The sequence below is a fragment of the Mesocricetus auratus genome, unplaced genomic scaffold, assembly GCF_017639785.1.
Source record: "Mesocricetus auratus isolate SY011 unplaced genomic scaffold, BCM_Maur_2.0 Super-Scaffold_100033, whole genome shotgun sequence".
Taxonomy (NCBI): Eukaryota; Metazoa; Chordata; class Mammalia; order Rodentia; family Cricetidae; genus Mesocricetus; species Mesocricetus auratus.
Genome location: NW_024429213.1, coordinates 2,051,240 through 2,063,627, shown reverse-complemented (window position 1 = coordinate 2,063,627; position 12,388 = coordinate 2,051,240). Strand labels below are relative to the sequence as shown.

Below are 12,388 nucleotides of genomic sequence, written 5' to 3'. Positions count from 1 at the left end.
ACTCCCAATACTCTCTTCTGGCCTACTGTGCATATTTAGCACAGACATACATACACACAGACAAAACCTTCATACACATAAAATAAATATATCTTTTCTAAAAGTATGTTTGGAGCTGGAGAGAAATGGCTCAGTGACTGAGAGATCAAATTGCTTTTGAAGGAGTCCCCAAGTATAGTTTCCAGCATCCAGCTGTGTAGCTTACCTGCAACTCTAGATCCAGGGAGATCTGATGCCCCTGGACTCCATAAGTGCCTGCTGGCACACACACATACATAATTAAAAATAATAAAATAATTTTTAACGAGTGCCAAGTAGAGATTATCTAGCTTGGGCCCCTTACAGCGGCCAAATATGGCCAATGGAGGTTCAGCAGCTAGCTGGCCTAAAGGTTGTCAAACATGAGGAGCCTTGGAGACAGATGAGTGTGGCCCTGGCCTCAAGCTGTTCAAAGGAGCAAGAGGCAGCTCCACTTTGCCCTTCAGAGGTGGGGAAGACACAGGGAGTCCCATGGCATACTCTAGGATGAGAAAGGGTTCATGGAGAATGGGCATTACGGAGGGTTAACTCAAGTAGTGCCTGCCTGCCATCCAAGCCATTGTATCTACCACTCATCTTTTGAGAAAATGATACAAGCGATGGAATCTTTTCATTCTGTATTGTACCTTCCTAAATTTTTAATTTTTTTTTCCTGGAGACAGGGTTTCTCTGTGTAGCCCGGACTATCCTGAAACTCACTGTAGACCAGGCTGGCCTCCAACTCACAGAGATCTGCCTGCCTCTGCCTCCTGAGTGCTGGAACTAAAGGAGTGGGTCACCACCTCCAGCTCCTTACTAAACAATTTTTTTTTGGTTTTCCAAGAAAGGGTTTCTCTGTATTGTTTTGGAGGCTGTACTGGAACTCTGTAGACCAGGCTGGCCTCGAACTCACTGAGATCCTCCTGCCTCTGCCTCCTGAGTGCTGGGATTAAAGGCTTGCACCACCACCGCCCAGCTCCTTGTTAAAATTTTTAACTATCCCCTTAACAGCTGATTCCTGAGATCACTGGCACTTGCTTAGAATGGTAATGATTGCCGGGTGGTGGTGGCATACGCCTTTAATCCCAGCACTCGGGAGGCAGAGGCAGGCGGATCTCTGTGAGTTCGAGGCTGGGCTGGACCGATAGCCTCCAAAACAACACAGAGAAACCCTGTCTCATAAAACCAAAAAAAAATAGAATGGTAATGATTGGGCCTTTGCAAAATGGTGTGGGGCAGGTGATGGTACACTGTAAGGGTGGAAAAAGATGTTTCCATAAGCTCTAAGTTGCTAAACAGGGGTGGGTTATTTCCTTACAAGTTGGTCAGGGGAGACCCCCAAAAGTACACAGGCCACTGCTCCTGGTTGTCCAACAGCACTAAACTGTGAGTCTATTTTGAAACACTTCCTTCTTTGGTTGCAGAAAATCACACTGGGACTGAACTGAAAGCTCCCTGCCTGCTGTCTAGCTTTCATACTAATAATGAAAGGCAACAAGCAGACAACTGAGCGACCAACAGAAGAACAGTAAAAGCAGGGAGCCAGATAGCCATACTCAGCAACAGAAAAACTCTGCTGTCGCACACCAGTTATCTCAGCACTTGTGGGAATGTAGGAAGGTTACAGTATGGTAGCTTCTTTGTATAAACGGCCACTGTCAATTTCTTCCTATATGCAATATGTATCTCCATTCAGAAGAGCCTTAAACTACCCTCTAACATAGCAGTTCTCAACTGTGGGTCACAACTCCTTTGACAAACTATCTCCAAACAGTACTTACGTTATGGTTCATAACAGTAAAAACTTAGTTATGAAGTAGCAACGAAAATAATTGTATGGTTGGGGGTCACAACATGAGGAACTGTATTAAATGGTCGCAGCATCATGAAGGTTGAGAACCACTGCTATAAGCAGCCCAGGTTACTATGCTGAAGACTGAAGTGCCAGACATTTTTGAAACCTTGGCTGTACAGACCAGATGTGCTTCAGATGCTTCTAGCCCTAGCTGCTACCTAACAGCAACTACCTGAGATCCAAGAGGAGCCAAATATCCTTACTGTGCAACCCACAGGGCCATAGGATAAAGTACTAAGTCAGCAAACAAACTTTAGAGGTGCACAGCTCTAGACAACCAAGAAAGGCAGCAGTGGCCCTTGCAAGGCTTGTCACACTCTCTCTCATATATCCTCTTCCATAACAAAAGCAACAGCAACCAGTCCACCTTTTCATCCCTTTAATAAGGTGCTGAGGGACCAGAAGAGTAACAGGCAGGGCGTGAACAAAGTAGTGCTTTTTAAGCCCTTCTCAGTAACTCATCACTCATCTTCTGGTAAATGGATCTTGCTGGGATCAAAGCAGTTGGATTCCATGATGGGGAGGCCGTTGGCTTCTCGATATTTCACAAGTCTCTCAGCTTCTCGGCGGGCCCACTCCTGCATCCTAGAAGCAGAAACAGGTGTGGTCGGATGTGAGAGAGCCTCACTAGACACCAGTTCCCCACGTCAGCACCCCACACTCCACCAGTTCAGGGCAAAGATTCTGCTCAGGGACTTTTCAACCTTTACCCTTGCCTCTGCCTCTACCCACTCTACTCTTGGAAAACCCTTATACCTGTAGTCAGGCAGATAAGCCATAAAGGTGGTACCCAAGACCAGGACGATGGAAAAACCAAAGAAGAAGACAGCTCGCATATTCCAGACGTCCACCACAGGGTCCTGGTCATAACCATGAAAGTCTGGGTTCTGAGGAGAAGCAGAAGTCAGTAAGAGCTTCCTGCTGCTTCATAAACATATATGCTGGTCTCTAATCTGCCCTCAAATGAATTTCTTGTTCCTCACTAAAATCCTTTTCCTATCCTTAGGGTATGTGAAGTTCCTTCTCACCAAAGGGCTTTGTATTTGCTGCTCTCACTGCCTAGAAAGCTCTTCCCCAAATCCAATCATTTAAGGTTTTAACTTGACTTCCAAATTGGCCTCACCTACTTGTTTGGAAGCATTACCTAATCACCCTGTCTGTTAAGTTGCACCCTTGGGAAGTGCTATTTATAAAGGATTAAAAATAGCTAAATGTTGGTAATTTCCTATGGGTCCACTTAACCTATAGCACCCTATATATTTAAGGCCCTCAACCAGAGGTTAGTATTGATAAAGTACTTATATGCTGGGCCTTTTCAAGTATACAAATCTCACATATCCCAGTAAGGTGGAAATGGCAATAATAAACATTTTCTAATTGAATAGTTCTGAAGTGGCAGGAACTGTTGTAATCATTCTGACTCATTCAATCATATGAAGCAGGTCTATTTTTTAGGTGTCCTATTACTTTTCTTTTTTTAATTTTTTTTTTTGGTTTTTTGAAATAGGCTTTCTCTGTATTGCTTTGGAGGTTGTCCTGGAACTCTCCGTGTAGACCAGGCTGGCCTTGAACTCACAGAGATCCGCTTGCCTCTGCCTCCGGAGTGCTGGGATTAAAGGCGTGTGCCACCAATGGTCGGCCTACTTTACAAAGAAACTGAGGCAACAACTATAAATTTACTTGCTCTAGGTCACACAAGTGAATAATTTCCAACCTAGGGTGTCTGACTACAGAGTCTATTATTCATAAAGCACAGAAATTCAGTTAGTCCTAAATTCAAGTATCAGCAGATCTACCTATTCAAGTTATGTGATCCTGGGCAAGCAAGTATTTGTTTCAGTATCCTCATCCACATAATGGTAACCGTAGTAGAGTTTAACTCAAAATCACTGTTTTAGAACTTAGATGCGTTAATAGATACAAAATGTCTAGCACAGACTAGCACCGAGCATGTTCCATCTCAAAATTTAGCATTATCTTGATTATAATGTTTGTAACGCACCTTGGGTGCTTCTCACTTTAAGTGTGATTTCTGTCTACAAGTAAATTAAATCCTGTTTCGAGTCCTAGACCAAAGACATCAAAACAAAAAAAAAGAGGAAAACAAGCCAAAATTGCGAATCTTTGAAGATCTTGTCCACGGCGCTAGCCTCGAGTCAGAGAACGTCCTGTTGGACACAGGTCTGCCAGTCCCAGATTGGCCACTGCGGCATCCGATTTCCCCCTCCCTCTCACCTTCGCGTAGACGTTTTCGTCCTCGGGTTCTGGGTCTTCCTGCCAGTGCATGGTCGGTTCTCGTTGCCGCTTTCTCTCCACAGCAGACGGGGAGATTACAGCCCTGGAGGATTCCCAGCGAACGCGGGCAGCTGGGAGCCCTCGTACCGCCGCTGCTACCGAAAGGCGGCGAGCACACAAACTTAACAGCCGGGCCGCCATGACAGCTTGTGCTGCTGGGTCGGGGACAGGGGAGCCGCGCGGAACGGGGGTGGGGGGTGGGGGGAGGGAACACGGAAATGCTATGTGCGCAGCTGCAGTTGATCCCAGCGCGATTTTTCTCGCTCCGCCCTCACCTCGCTAAATAGATCCTTGGTCTAAGTTTGTTTTCGAGACGTCGATTCTGTCTTACTTCCCACGCCGTGTCGCTACCAAATGAACTTTATCCTTTCTGTCGGGCTCGGAGAAATTTGATCTTGAGAGGTCTGTTTATTTTCTTCTTAAGAAGAAAGCGATGACATGCAGATGGCCTTGTGGGGAAAGAGGTGGAGCTTCTGCTTGTCTTTCAACTTCAAAGGAAAGCAAGCTCTAAAAAGCGGGCCTCCTAGAGGTAGCCAATAGCTACTCTTTCTCTGGACTCCCGGGGTGTTCTCACGGGGAATGGGGCGGTAGTATAGGATTGCCAATCAGAGAAGTCCAGGGCCCGCCCATGGCGGACGGCAACCAATCGTCAAGGCCGGCCAGAGCGCGCTCCCTTAGTAGGTGGATGGTGGTCGGAGCGCCGGCTGCCGTCTCCTCGTCGCCATTTTGTGTTGGTGTCTGCGGCCGGCTGGGAGGAGGCGGCACTGAGTTTCCTTGGGAGGGCAGCGCGTCGGACGCGTCTCCCCTCCCCCCCTTCCTCTCTTTTGCCCCCAGCCTCGGACTTGGTTGTTGCGCTCGTCGGCTCCCGTTGAACTAGCAGTTCTGGAGGAGGAGGCGGCTGGCGGAGGTGATGCCAGGGAGCCCTCCCTTGACAGCCCGGGCCGAGAAGGTGAGCGCTGTTGCGTGTGGTGGGGGCCAAGGTAATGGCGCGGGGGTGCGGTGTGCATAGAAGAGGCGCGGGGATGAACTGCACACACAGAGCCAAGGGATGCACCTGAGAGGGGGTGTCCCCCCCCCCCCGCTTTTTCTTATGAAAGCAAAAGCGCGTGCGCGATTGGGACACGGGATGGGTGCACGAGGGTGGGGGAAGGGAGGGACAGATGGGAGTGGGGTACTTTGACTTACTGTGTTTGCTTCCCTGAACTTTGAGCCTTTGGAACGTGTATGCCTGCGACTTTGCGGGGGTATTCTTATTTTAGGGGCGTGCTGGCTGCCCTGTGTTACTTAGTTATCCACGGGGAAATTATCTGGTTGCGGCCTCTATTCATTTATGTAGCAGGGGTGGTGGAGGCGAGCGCGAAGAGGGAAAGTGAACATAGTTTTTAATCCTTGGGGTGTGTATCTGATCTCCGGTCCTTATCGGTCCGGAAGCTATCGTGGTACTGGCCGATCCCAACCTATTTAGTGAATGCTGGGGAGGATGGGGTGGACAGAGACTATATGCTACTTTTCTTCTTTTGGAAGTTGTATCTGACACTGACGTGTAAAGTGTTAAAAGGGAAATTGATTATGTGTCTTGTGGTCTTCCTTCTGTGACCTTGGCCCTTGGTTATTTGGGGGCTCGCCTGTAACTTTGATTCTTATCTGTGCTGTGTTTGACAATGTTTGACTCAGCCTTTTGCCGTTGAGGGGTTAACATCAGGTTCTCGGCCACTAGGGTTCCTGATTGATTCTTCTCCCTATCTGGGAGCAGTTAGCTGGTTCCCCGTGGTCTGAGGTGAAGGAGAAAATGGGTACATGTGTACTTGGAGGAAAGGTGTGATGGCAGCATAGTGTTGGGCAGATACTGTAACTGCCTTACTTTACTTGGTTCCTGTACAGTGGGTGGCACCAGAAGATTCTAGGATAATTCTTATCCCTGTTTGTGTTGCTTCACTTTCAGGGCTCGTAGTTATCATGGCAGCCCCAAAAGTTGGATGAAGTGACTGCTCTCTTCAACTCAGTAGAGCAAGATGTTTGGGGACCACCTCAGAAAGAGGCTCCTTTTGCTTCTGGAAAGCTTGGCCTATCATCCCTGGGGAGAGATCCACCTGGGGACCTGGCTGCATATTACGGCTGAGCCACTTGCTATGCGAGGACCAGAACTCTGTAGGCCAGGAGCCCAGGGAGGTGGCAGCTGTCTTGTCGCCAAGTTAGCTCCTACACACAAACACCCTCTCCCTCCATCCCTCCTTCCCACAGCCTTCCAAGGTTTCTGACTACCTTGTCAGGGTATAGCTGGCATCTTGTTGAGAGGATGAAATGATACCTTGTTGCTCTTTTGTCTTGGTGTTTTGCCAATTTTTTGTGGTGCTTGGGATGTGACCCAAGGGGCTTGAACATGCTGGTCAAGGGTTCTATTCCAGGGCTATATCCCCATCCAATTATTGTGGACTTACTTCTGTGACATTTGCCTAATCTAGGCAGAGCATTCAGCAGTTGGTCTAAGAATGCAAAGTCTTGATCACGTAGCTGGTGGTCCCAACAAATCTCTGAAAGATTCTCTTTAATAAGGGCTTTATTGTTTTTAGGGCAGTAGAATCTTGCTTCGTGCAAAGGAAGGAGAGAGCCAAATGGGACTATCTTCCTGCACTGATTCACATAAGCACAAGGAAGTAGAGAACAATGTCTGTCTCTGGGCTACAGGACGGCTGAGAGCCTTGACAATGACAGTCTCCCAAGGAGGCCCTCTCTGCACCAACTGCCTTGACCCCTTTCTTCCTTCCATTCTCTGCAGAGTCTCTGCAGGAGGCATCACCCAGACTGGCAGATCATGGTGGCAGCAGCGGGGGTGGCTGGGAAGTGAACCGGAACCAGCGACCGAGGAGGGGCCCCAGCAGCTCCCGAAGATCCTATCAGGACATGGAGTATGAAAGACGGTGAGTTATTCACTGCCTTCCATCCCAAGCACTATAGGCATAGGCATACCCCTATGTGAGTACTGATCCAGGAAGATGCTGAGGGGCACTTACTTCTAGGGAGGAGTGATTTCTTTTCAGCATGTGTGTATCTACACTCTGAGAAGACAGAGGTGGATGAGACATAATGATTGTAGGTCTCCCCTTGTGAGCGACTGCCTTGCTATGTATGGTCTAACAAGGAAGACTACATAGTTTATAGGTGATTGCCAAACAGCCTGATGACTACTATGGCTGGATGTGAGAGTGGGTTTCTTGTTAGTGTGGATGTGGAGGCCAGAGAGTGGTGCCAGGTATCTACCTCAGCTGCTCTTCCCCTTAATTTTTGAGTGCAGAGTTCACAGATTTAACTATCCTGGCTGGCCAGCAAGCCTGAGGGAGCTTTCTCTACCTCCTGAGTGCTGGGATTACAGTCATGTGGTCACGCACACACCTGGTGTTTTTGTATGGGTGACTGGGGATTTGCGCTCAGGCCCTCATACTTAAACCACAAGCAGTTTACTGATAGAGCCATCTTCCAGACTTGTGAGGGTGGGGTTTTTTCCCTCTGGAAACAGTTTCCCTTTTTAGTCCATACAGACCAACTTGTGGTCCTGTTGTTTCAGCTTCCCAAGAGATCTGGGGTGACAGTGTATCTAGTTCATACAGGGTGTTTTGGTTTTGATTTGAGATGGGTCTTGCTCTGTTTAAGTTAGTCTCAAAATCTTGGGTATAAGTGATATTCCCACTTCATTTTTCCTGAGTAGCTGGAAATGGGTTTATATAGTTTTGTTTTGCTTTTCAACTCTGATACCAAACATTTAGGACACTTGGTAAAATTTAAAGATTTTGAATGTAAGTACAAGATCTGTCCACCATATTTTAAAAGCCCAGGAAGGCAAACTGAACTTAACATTATGAAAATCTATTTTTTTTTTTTTGGTTTTTACGAGACAGGGTTTCTCTGTATTGTTTCGGAGGCTATCGGTCCAGCCCAGCCTCGAACTCACAGAGATCCGCCTGCCTCTGCCTCCCGAGTGCTGGGATTAAAGGCATGCGCCACGACCGCCCGGCACGAAAGTCTATTCTTAATAAATTGGCTGGACATGGTGGTATATACCTGTAATCCTAGCACTTGGGAGGTGGAGGCAGGAGGATCAGGAGTTCAAAGCCAACTTGTGCTACATGGAATCTTGTCTTGAAAAAGTAGTCAGTAAATTTATGAAACATTAGAGAGAAAGCAGCTTTTGAAATGTCTTTTTGTGGGGTGGGGTACTGGGGATTGAACATAGATTGCACAACTTCAGCAAGTGCTGAACCATTGAGCTATTGTATATCCTCAACCCTTTACATTTTATTCTGAGATTGCTCTAAATAGCCCAGCTTGGACTTGTACTCAGTCTGTAGCCCAGACCAAATTTGCAGGCGTGACCTTACAGCTGTCCTACCTCGGTATCTGAGTATCTAGGTTTACAGGCCTACACTACCAGACCTAGTGTATAAATGGCTTTTTTATTTTATTTATTTCTGTACGTGAATGTTTTGCTTGTGTGTGTCTTTGCACCACATGTGTTCCTGCTGCTGCCTGAAGAGGGCATTGGATCCCCTGGAACTGGAGTTACAGACGGTTGTGAGTCACCGTGTAGGTGCTAGAAATCAAACCTGAGTTCTCTGGAAGAGCAATCAAGTGCTCTTAACTGCTGAGCCATCTCTCCAACCCATATTTATTTATTTTGAGATAGGGTTTCACCATGTAGTTTATATCTGCCTGGAACATTGCAAACACCACCACTACCCCCAAGCCTCCCGGGTGTTGGGCCTAACATGTGCCTTACATTGACCTCCTTCTAAAACTGTCTTTTGAAAGGCATTTGGTGACTAGAAATATACTCAGTGGTAGAACACTTACTCAGCATGTGTGAAGTATTGAGTTCAATACAATACTCCCCTAGGGGAAGATTAATTTGATTTTAGACCATAATTTATGACATGTACTGTATGACTGAGCTCCAGATAGCTATACTTGGACTTTGTTGCCAAGTACAACCACTGGTTTTCAGCTGGGTGGTGGTGGCGCACACCTTTAATCCCAGCACTTGGGAGGCAGAGGCAGGTGGATCTCTGTGAGTTCGAGACCAGCCTGGTCTACTTAGAGAGTTCTAGGACAGCCTCCAAAGCTATGGAGAAGCTGTCGGGGGGGGGGGGACCCACTGGTTTTCTTTTGTTTTTTTTTTAGAGGACCCAAAATGCAGAGGTTTGAGGTATCACACTTTCCACTTCTAAATAGGTTTTATCATAGGTCAGTCATCACAAGGCCTCCTCTTACTGTGTTTATTTTATTTTGTCAGTTTATCCCAAATTCCCTCCTCTGTAGGCAGCAGTTCTTTTGTGCTTAATGTATATCCTTCCAAAATAGGTAGTAGTGCCTCAGGTACCTATTTCAATTCTTATGAACAGCATAGTGCTACAATCTTCTGTTTCCTGAACTCCATATTATTCCACACTATATATTTTAGCTGTCTCTGTGGCCATTTGTATATTAATATTTTGTTTCTAATTGCTGCCACACCTCATGGTGCGCTTGTTAACGTTTTAGTTAATAGTGTGTACCTGCCAAGAATAGATGTTGTTGAGACAGTGTTCACACTATAATCCGTGCTGGCCTGGAATTCACCATAAAGCTCAGACTGACCTGTTCTTAACAAATTCTTACTTTCTTGCTCCCCTCTTTTTGAGACAGGGCCTCACTATGAAGCTGTCACTGTTCTGGAACTTGTTATATAGACCCAGCTGGCCTCGAACTCACAGAAATCCACCTCCCATTTAGAGGCATGTACCTTCACATCCATATCTTGCCAAATTTGTGTTTTCATAGTCTTCCTGTCCCAGATCACAGTTTCACACCATATAGTCTTACCTTTTGCATTCATATCTGTGGTTCATTTAGAATTCAGTTTTGAATATAATATGGGATAGGTTTTCATTCATCTAGTGGGCAGTTTGCTGAGTACCATCTCCTAAACAGTTCAGGTCATTTTTATTCACATTCCCTCCATTTTGAGTGACCTAGATTGTTCCATTTATCTCTTTGCCTGTCCTTATACTATAACCTTATGGTTTTCATTACTGTGGATTTATACAGTTTCGTACTAGCTCCCTCATTGCTCCTATTTTTTAAAGTTGATTTAACCATTTGTGACATTTTATTCCATGTAAAAACTAATTGAAGGGCTGAGAGGGCATGTGCTTAGTATGTGTGAGGCCCTGGGCTCCATCCCCAACATTGCAAATTTTTTCAAAAATCATCTCAAAACAGGCTTTTGATGAACATTACATCAAATTTCTGTTTTTAGTGAGGGGAAAAGTGTCATCTTTGTAAGCAACCTATAATGAAGCATATTTTTAAAGAAATTTTTAATTATTTATTTTTATTTTATATGCATTGGTATCTTGCCTATATAGATGTGTGAGGGTATTGTATGTTCTGGAACTGGAGTTACAGACAGTTGTGATCTACCATGTGGGTGCTGGGAATTGAACCCGGGTCCTCTGGAAGAGCAGTCAGTGCTCTTAACTACTGAGCCATCTCTTCAGCATACTTTTTTGTTGTTGTTTTTCAAGATAGGGTTTCTCTGAATATCAGCCATAGATAGCTGTTCTGGAACTAGCTCTGTAGACCATGCTGGCCTCAAACTCACAGAGCTCTTCCTGCCTCTGCCTCCCAAGCACTGGGATTAAAGTTATGCACCACCGATGCTGGAAGGATACCTTTACATGCCATAAAAATCTACCTGTTTGCTTAAGTAGTATCTTACTCTGTTAAAGTGCAATCCCTAGAAAACTGGAGAGGTGGCTTAGCTTTTAAGAGCACTTGCTTGCTGTTCTTTTAGAGGACAAGAGTTCAGTTCCCAGCATCCATGCCTAGTAAGTGTTCTTTACCTATGAGCCATCTCTCCAACCCCAGTTTATTTTATTTATATGTACATGTATATGTATGTCTGTGTCTGATAATGTATATGCCCATGTCATCGTTTGTGTATATATGTGTAGGGCTGTGCACATGCATGTATGTGCACACCTGTGTAGATCAGAGGACAGCCTTGAATACCACACTGAGTGCCTGTCACATTTTGTTTGAGGTAGGGTTTCTCATTGACCTGGAACTTACTAAGTACGCTAGGCTAGCAAACCTTTGAGCTCCTCCCAGCTTGACATCAAGGGATTACAAGCACATGCTACTACACCTGGCTTTTTATCTGAGTTCTAGGGATCTGAACTCAGTTCCTTGTGCTTTAGAAGCAAGAGTTCTACTGACAGAGCCATCTCTCCAACCAACAAGATGGTTCAGCAAGTGAAGTACTTGCTGCACAGACCTGGAGATCTGAGTTCAATTCCCTGGAAACCATATAAAGCTTGAAGAAGAGAACAGATTTACCAAAGTTGTCCTCTGACTTCTGTATGTATTCCCTGGCCCAAGAACCCACACATATACATTATGCACACATATAGTAATAATAATTTTTTTAATTAAAAAGCCCTGCTAGGTTTTTTATTCCCTTAGACAGTTTTTCTTCTACTTTAGGTTAAATGCATGCATGATTTTATATATCAGTATAAAATATAGGGACCACAAAGAAAACATGTCTGTCATTTTGAGATTGGCTTAATTAATGTGTCTATACCCAGTTGCACTCATCTCTTGAAAAAGTCCTGACTACATTCTTTGTGGCTGCAAAAAATGTTATGTGTATATAGCACCGTTTCCTCATCCTTTCCTTTGTTATTGAACACCTAGGTTGGTTCCATAACTTAGCTGTTGTGAGTAGTCTGCAATAAACATTGGTATATGAATGTCTCTGGTTCGTTGGCTTGAAGTTCTTCAGATAAACACACAGCAGTGGTAAAGCTGGGTCATATGAAAGGTCTATTTTTAGTTTCTGAGGAGCCTTCATACAGAATTCCATAGTAACTAAAGAGTTTACATTTCCAATCACAGTCTGTGAAGGCTCCCTGTTCCCTTCTTACCAGCACTGTTATTTTAAAACTGCTAAGCTTAGTTAGCTGTTGTATTAGTTGGTTATTTGTATATGTTCTATATTTATCTGGCATTGTAATCAAGGTAGCCCCATGGTATAAATTAGTCAGCCTTTGCTGTTTGGGGAGAAACTTATTAAGAATTACTGTTGTATGTGGTGGCGCACGCCTTTAATCTCAGCACTTGGGAGGCAGAGGCAAGCAGATCTCTGTGACTTCAAGGCCAGCCTGGTATACAGAGCGAGTTCCA

The 12,388-nt window shown here is 45.3% G+C and overlaps 2 protein-coding genes across 5 annotated transcripts in view; one reads left to right on the top strand and one right to left on the bottom strand.

Annotated features, from left to right (window-relative positions):
• Positions 1-2,237: 2,237 nt before the first annotated feature.
• Positions 2,238-4,653, bottom strand: Ndufb11 (NADH:ubiquinone oxidoreductase subunit B11). The gene is made up of 3 exons (XM_005085725.4): positions 4,109-4,653; positions 2,630-2,760; positions 2,238-2,458 (listed from the first exon to the last, which is right to left on the bottom strand). Exons 1-3 carry the CDS (start codon positions 4,307-4,309, stop codon positions 2,335-2,337), a joined length of 456 nt encoding a protein of 151 aa, XP_005085782.1. The 5' UTR covers positions 4,310-4,653; the 3' UTR covers positions 2,238-2,334.
• A 191-nt stretch (positions 4,654-4,844) lies between these two features.
• Positions 4,845-12,388, top strand: part of Rbm10 (RNA binding motif protein 10) — a 32,932-nt gene continuing 25,388 nt past the window's right edge. For 2 of the 4 annotated variants that reach the window (XM_040733643.1, XM_040733642.1), the window contains exons 1-2: positions 4,846-5,117; positions 6,945-7,086. In XM_040733643.1, coding sequence (XP_040589577.1) covers positions 7,070-7,086 — 17 coding nt within the window. In that variant the 5' untranslated portion in view covers positions 4,846-5,117; positions 6,945-7,069. Of the gene's footprint in view, positions 5,149-6,944; positions 7,087-12,388 lie in introns of all 4 variants that reach the window. The other 2 variants (XM_040733641.1, XM_005085721.2) reach the window with 2 other exon arrangements.